Source organism: Phocoena phocoena, chromosome 2 (genome assembly GCF_963924675.1).
Source record: "Phocoena phocoena chromosome 2, mPhoPho1.1, whole genome shotgun sequence".
In the NCBI taxonomy this organism is placed as follows: domain Eukaryota; kingdom Metazoa; phylum Chordata; class Mammalia; order Artiodactyla; family Phocoenidae; genus Phocoena; species Phocoena phocoena.
Genome location: NC_089220.1, coordinates 61,977,885 through 61,992,724, shown reverse-complemented (window position 1 = coordinate 61,992,724; position 14,840 = coordinate 61,977,885). Strand labels below are relative to the sequence as shown.

At 55.4% G+C, this 14,840-nt stretch overlaps 1 protein-coding gene across 1 annotated transcript; it reads right to left on the bottom strand.

Moving 5' to 3' along the window:
* Window positions 1-5,864: 5,864 nt before the first annotated feature.
* On the bottom strand, window positions 5,865-9,702 carry NKX2-1 (NK2 homeobox 1). The gene is made up of 3 exons (XM_065872342.1): window positions 9,530-9,702; window positions 8,442-8,827; window positions 5,865-7,482 (listed from the first exon to the last, which is right to left on the bottom strand). The coding sequence occupies exons 1-3, from the start codon at window positions 9,604-9,606 to the stop codon at window positions 6,755-6,757; spliced, it is 1,191 nt and encodes a 396-aa protein (XP_065728414.1). The 5' UTR covers window positions 9,607-9,702; the 3' UTR covers window positions 5,865-6,754.
* Between the last annotated feature and the right edge of the window lie 5,138 nt (window positions 9,703-14,840).

Sequence of the window (14,840 nt, the reverse complement as noted above, 5' to 3'; positions counted from 1 at the left end):
TGCAAGAGTTGCAATTCTATCTGAAGCACACTCACAAGGGAAGGAAGACGCCATCACTGGCCAGAACCACCGACCCCCTTAGACCTTAGACTCCACCCAGAAAACAGTGCCTTGCAGACCTCAAGGCACCATTGAGTGGCCAGGAGGGGAGAGAGAGGTTTAATCCTCTAGGCTTCAGAGTCTCCTCCGAAAAAGCCTGTCTGAAAAAGTCTGTTTAGAAACCTGGTGCTCTGCGGGCACCTGAAGGGACCCTAACTTGCGGTGTTCCCTCTATATACATAGCCAGATTTGTTAAACCGTTGACCTGGTCTCCTAGGTTAGAGGAGCCAGCTCTTAGTCGTCTTCGCGTCATTAAGGTAATTCCCAGGTTTACATCTGCGAGGCCCGCACTCAGCCTTGTGTGTGCCTGAGAGATCAGGTAAATCGGTCACACTCAGACCAAATAAACCCTTGTTTTCCTAGAGCTTTGGACACCTTCACAGAGCAACATTGGGAGGGAGAATGCTAGGTAAGGTGGAGGCCAGGCCGTTCTGGGTGATTTTCCACAGAATTGCTCCAGGACATAGCAACTGGAAAAGGGTATCCAAGTACACTTTTCAGGCCCCGACATCTTTTGTAGAAATGACATTGTCAACAATCACCAGAAACCCTAGAAATGCAATGTTTAACACTCCACCAACAGCCTGGTGTTACTGACAATTTCATGTAGCAATCAAAGACAGGATTCCGGGAAATGTACAAAATGGGGGGAAGGAAGAGGGAAAGTTTGTCTTTTTCTTCTTGTCAAACTACACTCAGACCTGCCCTTTTATTTCCACTACTCTGTGAAGGCCACAATAGGGGGGACACTTGCTACAAACAAGGGGCAGCAACACTTCCGTTTGTTTTTGTTAGCTGGAAACGGTGTTCATACTAAGGAGTTCTACTAGTGGGTAATGTAGGTGCAGCACATGACCACAGTTTTTGTTGTAGATTGCTTCAAGAAGTCTCATGTACAGCTGTGTGTCTCAGGCAACAAGTTCATTTTCTTTAAGGACAAATTTTAATATTTTCCCCAAACATAATTAGTTCTCTAGAGTTTCATATGAAAATAAATTAATATTCCAATTTAAAGTGGGAAAAACTAAAGGTTTTCGTTTACTTGATTTTCTTAAGGAAAACTCAGTTTCATGTGACAGCTTACTTGAGGTAGTAAATGCATTCAACTTTCTTGCATCTAACAGGTTCTGTAAGATCCCCTACTAAGAGAATCCTATATTAATTTTTTCTTTTTGAATATCTTAATGAAATAGATATATTAGATACATATGTGTATATATTTCTATAATACACACACAGACAGGTGTCTGTATGCAACCTCTTACACCTACATACAGAGTGGGCAGAATCAGATGTGAATATTGTATTGGAAAAAAGAGCCCTCTATAACAAAGCCTGTTATTGCCTGTGATTTTTTTTATGTTGGTTTTCATTTCAAGCAGAACATTAACGGTGACTAATTTACACTGCAGTGTCCTGCAAATAACTAAAAAAGAAATAAAACGGGAAAGTCAATTTAAATCTCACCCTTTCCAAAACTTTGTTACAACTCAACTAATAACAAACACCATACGTGTTTAGGAAGCAGAGACAAAATGGGAAACATTATCAAATGAGGATCCTGGGGCTGTGCCTAGATGCCCTCCAAGTAGGGCATTAGGTCACTATCAGAGAGAAGTACAGCCAGCCACTTCAGCTGTGGCTTCAGATGAGGCAGAAGCTGTGCTCTCGAGATGCTGAGCCTCTTCCTCCTCCGTTTCTTTGAGAACCATCAAGGAAAGTTTAGAAATACAACTACATGGAGGGCAGGTGACATTCAGACCTTGGCTCTCCCCTTCAATAAAAAATTCTTTCCTCTACTCCCAACAACACCCAATTCCTTCGGCCACTTGGATGGACAAGCTTGCCGCAGAGGGTGATTGGGGGATAGGATGCTTCTTCCTGAAGTTACTGGCCAAAGAGGCACCAGGAAACTTTCTGTGCTCCAAGTTGAGGCATAAGCCCAAATTGGGCCCCAGGAGGGTGGCCTGAAGCCACAGAACACAATTGCACAACCACAAGCACACCAGTCAGGAAGGCAGGGAGGGCCAGAGGAAGGTGGTACCCAGCATCTCCTAATAGGGAACCGATCAAGGAACACATTCAGGCTCACCCCTCCCAATACTCAAGTCTGTTGCTTTCCATCCATTCTAAAAGACAGCAGCATTTGAAACAAACAAGCCAGCAAACCATGCCTAAGAGCCACATCACCTTAGATTCACATTTCCCAACCGGCTTTCTAGTTCTCCGCAAACAATATCCTCGATCACCTGGCTCCCCACTCCACACACACACCAATAATTGGGGGGGGGGGAGGGAAAGCGATGTCTAGAGAGACTGGGGACGTTAGATCAGAAGTCAAGGCAGCTTTTCACAGCTCTCTTGTTTAAAGAAAATGAATGTCTGCCTGGCTTGCTTTTAGTTCAGGAAAGGGGTCAGTCTTTATCAGCATGGTTCACACAGATCCTGGATTTTCCCCCCCTTATCTTAAATTGACCCGCTTTTAAGATAAAGCCATAATAGAGAAAGCATTGACCTTACCTGGTCCCTAATGAGTTGGAAGTCAGAAAACCCCGCTCTCCTTTCCTCTTATCCCGGGTCGCCTGAGAAGAGACTCGCGCTACCTTTTGTGCACTCGCGCCAGGAGAAAGCCCCTCACCGGCGCCCAAACGCCGGCGAGCGCGCTCGGAGAGTGTGCGGCCTCTAAAGTATGAGAATTCTTCCCTGAGGTCTCAAAATCGGGGACCTCAAGCCCAGACCTAGGCCTACCCCTGCCCCAGGACGATTAAAATCCCCTGGAAGGCTCCCGAGACAGTCTTGCCCTTAGAAAGGCCAAGCCCTAAGCCGTGGGAAGAAGAGCTGCCTCCTGCGAGGCCCTTGGACTGGAGCGCGCGGGGACGCCCCCGCCTCTAGGAGTAAGTGCCCTGAGCGCTTCTCGCCGAGCCGGCTCCGGCCTGCCTCTGATTTCGCTCGTGGGCCCCGAGCTACTTCCCACCGTGCCGGCCCAGTCCCAGAGCCGGTGCCCTGGCTGGTGACGCATCCCCTGCCCCCACCCACCTCCTGGGCTTGAGGACTCCAGCTGTACCCGCTTCTGTTCCTGTTGGGGGCGGCGGCAGCCCGGGCTCCCTTCTTTCCGGCTCGGAGCATCTCTTTCCCGATCTTGTCGCCTCCCCTAAGCCCGGCCCAGTCCCTGGCCCGGCCAGCTGAGAGGGCAGCTTTCCTGCCTCTCCGACCCACAGCTCCGGGTTCCCAGGTTGGGGCGGGGGTGGGGAGCCGCTTTGGGATGCTAAACATCAAACAAGCCAAGCCTGGGGTTTCAGGCCCTGAAGCCACTAGAGCCGCTCTCCAAGGCTCTCGAGAAAGTCCTCGTGTTTACATGGCGGGGTTGGAGGTGGGGAAGAGGAGGAAGGGGGGGGATGCTGTCTGCAAAATCTCCCCCACTTCCCGAAGCCATCGGGGCCTAGGGATGGATGGGGTGCTTTGGTGGCGGCGTTCAGCTGCTCCTGGACCTCGGGGCGAACTGCGCTGCCCCCGCGCGTGGAGAAGCTTCTGGCTCTTCCAGGCACTTCAGCGTCAGACACATCACCAGAAGTCATTCTCCATCAGAGGAGACCAGAACCTCCCTGGGCCAAAGACGCTGGAGACTTAGGGGAGGTCCACTGCTGGAGAAGACAAAGATCGCAGAGGCTGACCGGAATGTGGGGATGAAGTGTGTCTCCGTCTTTGGTCTTTCGCTGCACCCAGCACGCACCCTTTTCCCTACCAGGACGCTTCAGATTGCCTTCCAGGGCCGCTTCCTGCAGCTACAGCGATGCGCGGCCAGGGACCGGAGCTGGTGGACCCCGTGTGATGGATGGAGAGAAGGGGGCCAAGGCCCTGTTTGTCTCGGTTCCATCTGCAGACCCGGCTGAATTCACCTCTTCTTGGGACCAGTAAACAGACTTCAAAATTAAGCCAACTCTAGACGGCAGGGAGAAGAATGTATTTGGTAGAAACTCCAACCAGTGCAAGGGTGATAAGACTGAGGGTACCACAGCTCACTAAAATTGTTACTCTCCGGGGCCGGGGCGCTCTGGGCGAGATGGGCTGGGGGGACAGCCCCCCTTGTGTCGGGCATGGGGGCAGGTGGAGCGGTAGCTCCCACCCCACAGAATTCAGACCTTAGCATTAACATCTCCCTTGCCGAGCCAGGCCTGAGCTGGGTGACTCAACTACCTACACACACTGTCCCAGGACCACTGCTGCCCATTCCAATACAAGTGTTCAGACTTCCAGGGTTTTTTCTTGTTTACCAAAACGTGAGGCCTGCTGAGACTTCCCCCAGCTAGCACACTCTCTAGATCTAACCAACTGCCCTCTCGAAATCTCCGAGTCTCTTTTAGATACTGAAAACAGTATCTCAGCAGCCAAACCCGAGGGAGGAAGTCCATCCTAGTCCTCAGTCAGGGCGCCACGGAGAAGAGCCCCCAGGAAGTCAACAGAGAGGACTGCTGGTGCCAGCACACCCCCCCTCCGCGCCCCCCCTCATTTTCCTTACACATTTCTGGGGGGTGAGGGTGGGGGTCTGGGAAGAGAGAGATGGAGTCAGAATGAGCTGCAAAGAAGAGGAAGAAAACGTGGTGACAGGCAAGAAGGGAAAAAAGAAAGTTGAAATTCCAGGCGATAAATGAGTACATGCCAAATATGAATCAATCCTCCACAATCAAACACTTTCAGGCCTAGAGAAAAGTGCTGGGAGGGGCATCTGTCCACAGCCCACCTGGCCACTTTTCCTGTAGGTTTGTCAGAGGTGACACGCAAGGGGCAACAGCCCATCAAGGGACGACAATTTCTCTCTGTCCACAACCACTCCTTCTTCCTCGCCTCCCCGGGGCAATTAAGACTTCCCCAACAGCTATATCTGGGTACCAAAGAGACCAAGAAATTAAAGGTAGCGAGAGAGGTCAAAGTTTTTTGTTTGTTTGTTTGTTTTGTTTTCTGTTTTTGCTGGGATGGGGGCGGGGGAGCGCGGGGAGAGGTGGAGAGTTGGAGACAGGAGAAAGATTCCTTACTACAAAGATTTAGGAGACCAGGAGCCCAGAGACGGAAACCTTGGAACAAAGAGCAGAAAGGCCAGCTCCCAAAATCCTGCCAGGGGTGTCCCCAAGGCCAGCAGCCCAGTCGGACACCTCCCAAGGCCGGAGAGGCCACGAGACGCCGTCGGCCAGCCTGTGCGGGGATAACTGTTTTAGAGCAGAAACGAAACCCCTAACAACTTCCTCGCTTTCGAAAACAGCCTCCCACCAAATTCTAGTCCCAAGGAGGCTCTGCCGAGGATTCAAAATAAAGAATTAATGTTGAAATCTACAGGCATGATCCGTCTAGTAAAAATAATCGTTCATTCGGGGTTATTTAAAACGAATATCCGAGGCCGGCTGCTTTAAAACACTGGCTCAGCTGCATAAGATCACGGTAGATACTTCTGAGGTTTTAAGAAACAGAAGCCTGGCTTTGAAAACTAGTCCTTTAGTCTCTTTCTCTTCTTTTCTCCCTTTTCCTCCTGGTGGAAGGAGTTTAGCTTTTCTACTCTCTATTGCCAAGTCCCAGGACTGCTCAAGGTTTGGTTCTACTTAATTCAGAGGCAGAACAAAACTCCCTCTTCCCGTGGGGCAAAGACTCTGCGCCCGGCCTCCTTAGCTGGTTCAGGATCCTTTGAGCCCCCAAACAATTTGAATCTCATCAGGCCAATGTTGAGCCACACCCCCTACCACCAAAAAAGCCAAATCAAAACCAAACAAAAGATGGGGTTTTTAATCAGAAAAAGAATCTTTTTAATTTGTATAATTTATTAGAAGCTTCTTAGGAACTATACTTAAGCCAGATATCTACATAAGTTACAACAGAAAAAGACTGACGCTGCAAATACCAAACTGCCAAATAATATACACAGATTTGTCAAGGCCCATAAAAAATATGATGGGCTGGGGACGGGGACTGGTTTTTTGTTTTTGTTTTTTACAACAAAATGTACAGATTACTAAACCTAAGCATTTAGTCCAACTTTTGACAGCGTTTTACAGCTACAAGTTCACATCAAACATAAAACAATTTTAACCAGGGCCGGTCTCAGCTGAGCCTGGGTGGCCAGAGGGGGCCAGGAGGGGGCATTTCCTTTGTGTCAGTGGCAAGCGGGATCTGTCGAGGAGTCTTTTCCTCTCCCCAGCCCCCCCGTCGCCCCTTCAAAGAAATCCTGGTATTTACAGGCAAGTCCACTTTGCTGGCACAGTGTACCCAGAGTGAAGTTTTCGATCTTTAGAGTCCAGAGGCATGTCAGCGTAGAGCCCTCTCCAAACTGCGCCCCACCCGAGCGTGGGAAACCCATCGGAATCACCCAAAAGACACCCCCAAAGCGGTTCTTGTTATGTCCTTCTCTGTTTAAGACTCCTTAAAGAATTGGATCGCTTGGTTGTTTTATTTTCTTTTTTAAAAAAAAAATCCTGCAAATTTTAGAAAAAGAAAAGAAAAGAAAAGAAATACGTCCAGCAGTTTGGTCGTTGTGTTTTTCCCCTTGGTCTTATCGGGACAGGTTCTTTAGAAAAGTCGAAGCGCACGGTGTAGTGGGTGGTTGGTGGTGTGTGGCGGGCAGTAGGGGAAGCGATGAGGCAGAGCGCTGGGCTAGGCCCGGCCCGGCGTCCTCTCACCAGGTCCGACCATATAGCAAGGTGGAGCAGGACATGGTGCCGTAGTCCGAGCCCGAGGAGTTCAGGTGGGACAGGCTGGAGACCTGGCCCTGCAGCGCCGCGGGGCTGGTGGCGTGGTGCGCCAGGTCCGGAGACTGGCCCGCGCTGCCCGGCTGGTGGCCCGGGTGCGCGCCGAGGCCGGGGCCGCCGCTGCCCACTGAGATAGCTGCTGCCGCCGCCTGAGCGGCCTGCGCCTGCTGCTGCGCCTGCTGCTGCGCGTGGCCTTGCAGGCTGGCGGCGCCCGGCGCAGGGGCGCCCGCCTGGCAGGGTTTGCCGTCTTTCACCAGGACCGGCACAGCCACGCGGCGCGGTGACTGCTGCTGCGCTTGCTGCTGCTGGCACCCGGCGCCCCCGCCGCCGCTATCCTGCTGCAGTTGCTGCTGTGCCGCCTTGTCCTTGGCTTGGCGCTTCATCTTGTAGCGGTGGTTCTGGAACCAGATCTTGACCTGCGTGGGCGTCAGGTGGATCATGCTGGCCAGGTGCTCGCGCTCGGGCGCGGACAGGTACTTCTGTTGTTTGAAGCGTCGCTCCAGCTCGTACACCTGCGCCTGCGAGAAGAGCACCCGGCGCTTCCGGCGCGGTGCGCTTGGTAGTGGGGCCATGTTCTTGCTCACGTCCCCCAGAGAGCCCAGGCCGCCCATGCCGCTCATGTTCATGCCGCTCGCCGGGCCCATGAAGCGGGAGACTGTAAGCGACAAACGCACAGCGTCGGCAGGGGCCGGGCCGGGCCAGACCACCTCTGCCTTCTGCGCGCTTGGCCGGCCCGGCCCCTGACCCGACGGCGCACTCCTCACCTAGGCCGCCTCCACCCTGAGAGGCCCGGCCGCGGGATCGCCAGCGCCTGCCCCAGGCCGTGCCGTCGAGGAGTTTACTGCAGAGCTCCCCGCCTCAACCCCGGCTACCTCCCTCAGTCTCGGTGCTTCACCCAAAAAGCAGAGTGGAGAAAGACTGTTCCTCCTGTTCCTTTCGTGCCCAGCCCACCAGATTTGTGCGGTTAGTGGGCCACGGGCAGCAAACTGGGCCCAGGCCAGGAACTGGGGTCTGGCTGTAGGCTCCAGCTTTGGGAGCTTAGGAGAGGGAGGTGTTCGCTTTCGAAAAGCTAGAGACCCCGAGACCCCAGACTCTTTGCCTCTTGGCCGCTCTCTCCGGTCAGCCCCAATGAGGGCATTTGTCCGGCCCATTTAGAACCCCCTCTGGAGCCACAAGCCCTCCCTCAAGCCTAGACTGGAGAGGGGGCCAGGCCAGGGGCCTGAGCGCATCATCCCAGCAGGGCAACCTCCCTCCCGGCCAGGCCGCGCCTCTCCGCGCCCTGCTCGTCCCGGCTCTCTTAGTTAGGGGGCCACCTCCCTCCGCATTCCGAGGTCTCCCGCGCGGAGCAGAGCGGCCACTTGGCCGCATCTGGCAGACGCCAAATACCAGCTCCTGCCCTCAGGACCCCAGAGCTACCAAGTGCCTCTTCTTGGACCCCTCAGCTCAACAAGGGAAGACTCCCGAGATCCTGCGCCCGACTCGTTGGCGCCACTGCCCGGCCGCCCACCCTGATGATGCCCAGCGCGCAGCCGGCAGGCGCCGCGCCTTCCCGGCGGCTCTCCCCGCGCCTCCGGCGCTCAACCCGCGGCCCGGCGGTGGGGCGGCCTCACTTACTGGCGGGGAAGCGCGGGTCCGGGTTGGCGCCGTACCATCCGGGGCCCGAGGTGCTGTTCCGCATGGTGTCCTGGTACGGCGGCAGCTCGCTCATGTTGCCCAGGTTGCCGTTGCAGTAGCCCCCCACGGCGGAGTGCGAGAGCTGGGGCACCCCCGCAGCCGTCATGTGGTAGGCGGCGGTGACGGCGCCGTGGTGCCCCACGGCGTGCTGCTGCATGGCGGCGGCCGGCGGTGCCGCCTGGCCCTGCCTGTAAGCCGCCAGCGGAGCCCCGAGGCCGCCGCCCTCCATGCCCACTTTCTTGTAGCTTTCCTCCAGGGGACTCAAGATGTCAGACACTGAGAACGGAGTCGTGTGCTTTGGACTCATCGACATGATTCGGCGGCGGCTGGAGGAGGAAGGAAGAGGAGGAAAAAAAAGGGAGAGGGGGAAGGCGAAGCCTAGCTGCTTTTTTTTTTCTCCCTTTGCCAAATATTCTGGTGTTACCTTAACGCCGATCTTGTTGGATGTACACGTAACCGAGTGGACCGAGTCCGCCTTAATTGGCTTGAGTGGAGGCTCGGGGGCTGCCTCGCGTTTGTTTTAGCCCGGCGCCAGGTTTTAGGCAGCCACCAGAGGCGGGGCGTAAGCGCTAAAGCAACAAGACAATAGAAGCCTACATCTTGCCCGAGATAATTAGCTTACATGCTGATGACAAGGTAAACACCTTTAAGTTTCACTTGTCAGGATTTTTAGGTCTCAAAGAGGGAGAGAGAGACAAGAGAGAGAGACAGAGAGAGAGAGAGAGGCAGAGACGCGACCCAAAGCATTTCTTTCCCCCTCCCCCGGAACCCCTACCCCCATTTTTGTGGGGTGCGGTGGCGCGCAGGGGGGGGGGGAGGCGGGGGGGAGGGAAAGGAGGAGGGAACCGAGAGAGGGGAGGGCAAGAGGTGGGATGGGGAGTAGCCGAGGAGGAGGGATGTTGGGGAGGAAGGAAGGTGAACGCCGCTTTGCAACCAACTTGCGGAGTTACAAAGTGAACCACTTTCCAGTTGGGTCGGGGTTCCCCGGGCGGGGACGGGGAGTGGGCCAGGGGCGGGTGGGTTTTCACCTGAGCCTGCCGGGGCTGGTCCTCCCTCCCGCCGCGGCCTCCCAGCCCCGCGCCTTCCCACCGCCTCCGGACCACATCTGGCTTCGCAGCGCCGAGCCCCAGTCGCCACCAAAGGAGCTCGGGAGTCAGGGGACGAACCCTGGGGCTCCACTGTTGGTCTGCGTGTCTGTCAGTCTGTCTGCCTCTTCTGCCGCCGTCAGAAGGACACCTCTGCTCCCCGCCCCCTTTCCCCCTACCCGAGAGAGAATCCCAGCGGGCGGAGGAGGCGCCGAGCAGGGGATCGGCTGCCGCCGAGAGGCTGTCCCAGATCCCCGCGCCGCCCTCCCCCCAGCTCAGGGTCTTCCCAGAGGGCTAGGGCCCCCTGCTTCACGCCTCCTCCAACCCACACTCGGCTACCCTTCCCCACCCCCATCCCCTGCTAAGGCAAGGACACCACTGGCCGCCCGAGCTGAGAAGCTGGGGGGATTAACGCGAAGGGCCATCGCTGAAGTTGCTCCACCTCGAACAAACCTGGTGTCCCCGACCCTCGCCCATCGCCCGGACACGCGGGGTTCTGGGACTGGAGCTGACTTTCCGAGGACATCACAGTCCCAGCACCCGAGCCCAGGGTCACGGTGTTTTCCCCCCTGATGCTTCAGAGAGGGCTCGGGCAGGGAGCGTCGTGAGTGCCCGCCCGCCTGTTGCCGGGTGGAACTGAGCCTGAACCCCGGCGGGACGAGCTGGCCGGGAGGGGGCGAGTCCCCGGGCGTGAGCAGCTGAGCGGGCGGGAGGCTGGGTTGAGGCTTGCCTCCACCCGGAGCTCAACCATGCAAAAGCGCACTTGCTCCCCCGGCAGTAACCAAATATCTTTGTTCAAAGCGCCGGCATAAATGGCCAGTCGCTTTGTGGCCACTCTGGATATTAGTAGATGAGGATCATTCTGCTTCAGCTGGGCGCCTCTCATCCGGGTAGCAAGAAACTGCTTAGGAGGAAGTGGGTTTCCTGTCTGCGCGTTCTCAGGCTTCAAGTGTGCGCCCCGCGCCTTGAGGGTCCTTGGGCGCCTGGAGAGGAGAAACTGTGGGCTGCGCTCCCCAGCCCGGCCGGAGGCATCCGCCGCGCCGCTCTGGCCAGGCCCGGGCCTCCAAGCACAGTGGACTACGGAGCCGAGCCCTGTGCGGTGCAGATCCGGAGACCCACTCCGACTTTTCCCCTTGGATAGTAAACGTTTTGTTGTTGTTTTGTTTTCTTTTTAGCTGTTTTAGCCTCCTCTCCGCGCCGGGGGCTGGGAGGGCAGAGGGCTCTCAGGTTGGGCAGGGGCCTCCAAGACACTGCGGGGGCCAGTTAAGGAGGCTTCTCGATTTTGGTTTTGTTTTCACATTTTCTTTTCCCTCCTTGTAGAGGAGCTCCCGATGATGAACAGGCTCTTTTGAACGATTTAATTCAGCAGGTTAGACGCCTTTTCCATTAATAGCAATCGTTGTAGGGAAAGTTGTTTTGTTTATTGGCTTTTTATTTCAAGATTTCAATCCTCCCCTTGAGAAGTGCTCTGCACTCCCTCAATACAAAGCCAACTTACATACTATATTCAGTTTCCTCACCACCTATGCCCCTTAAGAGGGGAGAGAAAGCTCAGGGCACGCCCATCTCCTGCCTACCGCACGGGCCCATGTTTCTGGGCCCGCTTGTTGGCTTTGGGGCAGGCAAACCTGCGTATGAGCGCCGAGGTGCACTCGTCGGTCGTGCTTCGAAAGACGGGCGCCAGGTCGCTCATTGCCCTTCCTTCCAAGGGACTTCTCTGGGGGGCGCTCTCAGGAAGGACTCAGACCCCCATCAACTGCGCCTTGGTCAATGCGATGCCTAAGTCCTGGGAGCGAGGAGGGAAGAGGACGACACTGGGCTCAAGTGAACGGACAAAGGACAAAACTGAGCAGAGTGGACAAAACTGAATACAGATCTTGTTTGCAATTGGGCCCCCCAGCCCTGGGCCTGCGTCTCATCTGGGGTCTTAATGCCAAGGCGGGATGGGTCTCCCAATCTCCCGTCTTCTTTCTCTCTCTCCCTCTCCATTATTTTATATTATTAGTAAATGTAAGAAACACTCAGTGTAGAACGTTGTACGTCTCTCCCAGTCTCAGTGCCATTTAGAAATAGCGGTAATTCTTCACACGGTTTTTGTAAGATTCAAATAAAATCGGGCACATGAAAGTGCTTTGAAAGCTCTGGAAATACTTAAAGTTCGGTGCCAGCGCTCGCGATTTCTGTATTGTTATTATTAGCATACCCCTCTTCCTCGCGTTAAAGCCCTGAATCTGAGTGAAGGGAAGAGTTGGGTGAATCTTCCGCAGTCCTTGAGCCATGCCTCCTCGGCCTTGGTCCCTCGGAAGCTTTCAGCTCCGAAGCAGGCACGTGGCTGGCGGCTCCCCGCCCCCAGCCCAGGCTCGCGGACGGGACGAGGACCCGAAGCCACGCAGGCAGCTGGCAGGCGTTGGGTTGGGGCCCTGAGCAGCAGCGGGAGCTCGAAGTACGGGGGTGGAAGGCAAGGGCTCCTGCTGCACGCCCCCTGCCCTCCGCAACCGAGATTGTGCTCCATGCTCCCCCAGCACGGCACGCGCCAGCACCTGCTCTCCTCTGGACCTCGTCTGGGCCACTGCTGCACCTTGAGGCACCTGCCCCAGCGCCTCTTCTGCTTCTGCCCCTTCACACACGCACCGCTCCGCAACTTTTCCCAGACGCGCTGCACTGCCAAGAATAAGCCCGAAGACCAAGGCGCCTTGTGGGGGAAAGGTGGCTACCCATATCTCTGGGCTGGTCCAAGCAAAGGCCTTGAGAGTCCCTCTCCTGAGCCCAACACCTCTTCCGGACCAGAGTGTCCTTTCTTCTAGCCCCCCTCCCCACCCACCCACCCACCGACTCATCTTAAACGGGGCGGACCCCGGTTAAACCAGTAGTTTCTCCATGATTGCAGGGGATACTTGGGAAGCCCGAGTCCACCCTGTGGGGCCTGCGCATCTTCCCTTAGCCTTCAGCCAGCTCGCTCCCGGGCGAGGTGGTGCGGTGGGGTGGTCACAGAGCGAGGCCCAGCTCAGGCCTCTCAAGGAGTTTTCCCAGGCGCGGTCTCCCACACCCGCCTCAATCTCGGCCACGCTCTGCTTGGCTGGCTGCGGCTTGGCACGGAATCTAGGAGCCCGGGAGGGGCAGGCCCAGGCCAGGTCCGAGACACGCGGAGCTGCCATCAGCCTTTGCTCACCAGCCTCCCGGCCAGAGGGAAATGACCTTCTTTCCCTTCTGGACCTCTTGAGAACTTAGAAGGCTCATACAGAAGGCTAATTCGGGGCTATAGCTCGGACCAGGTTGGGGATGATGAGATGGCAAAGCCTATCTTCTTCCCTCCCCCCATTTTTCTAATTCCCTTTATGGTCCTTCAAACTCCCTAGGGAAGGGAGCGACCTGATTCCTGGTGGTGTTATTTTGCTCTGAGTTATTGCAATTTGTGATTCATTCAACAAATATTAAGTGTGGGATCTGTGCCAGGCGCCGAGCTAGGTTTGAAAATTCAGCCTTAAATAAGCTAGATGAGGCTCCTACCTACATGGAGCTTACAAATTAACAACAAATCCTTCAGATAATATGTAGCTTGTGACAAATGTTAACTTCAGGATTCAACCGAGATAGAGAGGGTCGTAATGAAGTTTTGTGTGTGTGTGTGTGTTTATGCACCATTTCCTGATCTTCAAAAGGTCAGGGGTTGTGGGCAAGGCTCTTGAATGTAAGTCAGAACTCCCGGTTCCAGCCCCAGCTTTGCCACTTTTCAGCCATGTGGTATAGCTCTAGTGGACGCCTGTCACAGTCTGGAGCCACTACCCTTACGGCCAGAGTAAACTAGGGTGTTATTTTCAGCCCCCCGCACTCCCTCCTCCAAGAGCTAGTCCTTGCTTTATTTATCCTCGAATCCTCCATCGCCTCAAGAAATGTTGAATTAAGGAAACAAAGTCTCTTAGCACCTGTTTCCTGGGCTGCAGAAATGATCCTAACCTGTCTGGTGTACCTCCCAGGTTGTGCTAGGGATGTACATGAGTTTGTAAATCATAAAATTCGCTAGCACATGGAAGGGGTTATTACTTTTGGCTCTGTATCTTGGGTGTATAGAAACTGTGAATCCAGGCCTCTTACTCTGCAGGAAGCTCTCTGCCCCCTCGCTGCTCCTGTGCCCAGGCCAGAGGAAGGCAAGTGTTCCTCAGCCAGGCGCAGACTCCAGAGCCAGGCTGAGCTGGGTTTCCGGGTGCCTTCAAGGCAACCCCGCCCAGGGAGCAGAAAGCAGGAACACAGCTGGGCTCTGGGGGTCGCTGGTCTCCAACCCCGAGATGCAAGGAACTGAGAGAGTATCCGGAGCCCCCTCTGGAGGGCGTCTTCCTCTCCCTGAAGGATCTCACAGGACCCCTCTGTGCCCTTTTCCCAGGCACCAAAATTGAGAACCTCTCGAGAAGCGAAGCCCCAGGGAGTACAGTCCGGCAGCTTTCCGGAGGAGGATTTCGCAGACGCGGGGCGAAGAAGAGATTTGGAGATTCCTCTAACTGCTCTCCGTCTCACCTTGACCATCTAGGATCTTTGAGGGTGGCCTTTCTTTGGGGGATGCTCTCCTCAAACCGTGGCCTCTGGGCAGGTCCTGAGAGCAGGACCGAGGAGGGGGATGACACTAGGACGTCCCAGCGCGGCTCCTGTGCAGCCCTCTCCCTGCACTCCACTCGGGACTCTGGGGTTGGAATAAGAGGCGAGATTGCGCATGTGAAGGCCAGCATCCTCCAGGAAAAGAGGAGACTCCCACCCTCAGCTCTCTGGTGTCAAAGAAACGTGTCCTGTCAGGTCAAGCCCTCCAGAAGTCGATACCTGTGGTCTTGAAACCCTCCTATTTTCATGTCACACAGTTCAAGCCTAGATTCAACTCATCCCAAGTTATAGTCAGAGCCCTTACCCTCTCCACTAACTCCAGAGGCGCCCCCTGGCAGGAAGGGGCTTAGGGTAAGGAGAGAATTTGGGGACTGGGTTACAAAGCAGAGAGAAGGGGGACTCAGCGCTAGCAGCACCCATTGAAATGGGGAAAACCGAGATGTCGTGGGTGGGAAGCGGGGGACGCGGGCCTGTAGCTGCTCGGAGACTCAGCAAGGCCGATGCGGGGCGACGCAGGAGACAGATGCAGGATCCGAGCCTGAGCTTCACAGCGAATCGGCTTCTGTTTCTTCCCAGTTCTTCATTACTGTTAAAATTAAGAGCCTCTAAACAGGCGAGAGAGTGGATAGTGGTGATTCCACCATGCTCAGGACAGATACGGGAAGCC

Bases quoted from the DNA above. Each gene is read 5' to 3' on its own strand.
- NKX2-1 (XM_065872342.1), bottom strand. From the start codon at position 9,606: ATGTGGTCCGGAGGCGGTGGGAAGGCGCGGGGCTGGGAGGCCGCGGCG. The intron at 8,828-9,529 runs GTGAAAACCCAC...TTCCTCCTCCAG, and splicing joins ACCAGCCCCGGCAGGCTCAG to CCGCCGCCGAATCATGTCGA. The intron at 7,483-8,441 runs GTAAGTGAGGCC...TGTCGCTTACAG, and splicing joins GGACCCGCGCTTCCCCGCCA to TCTCCCGCTTCATGGGCCCG.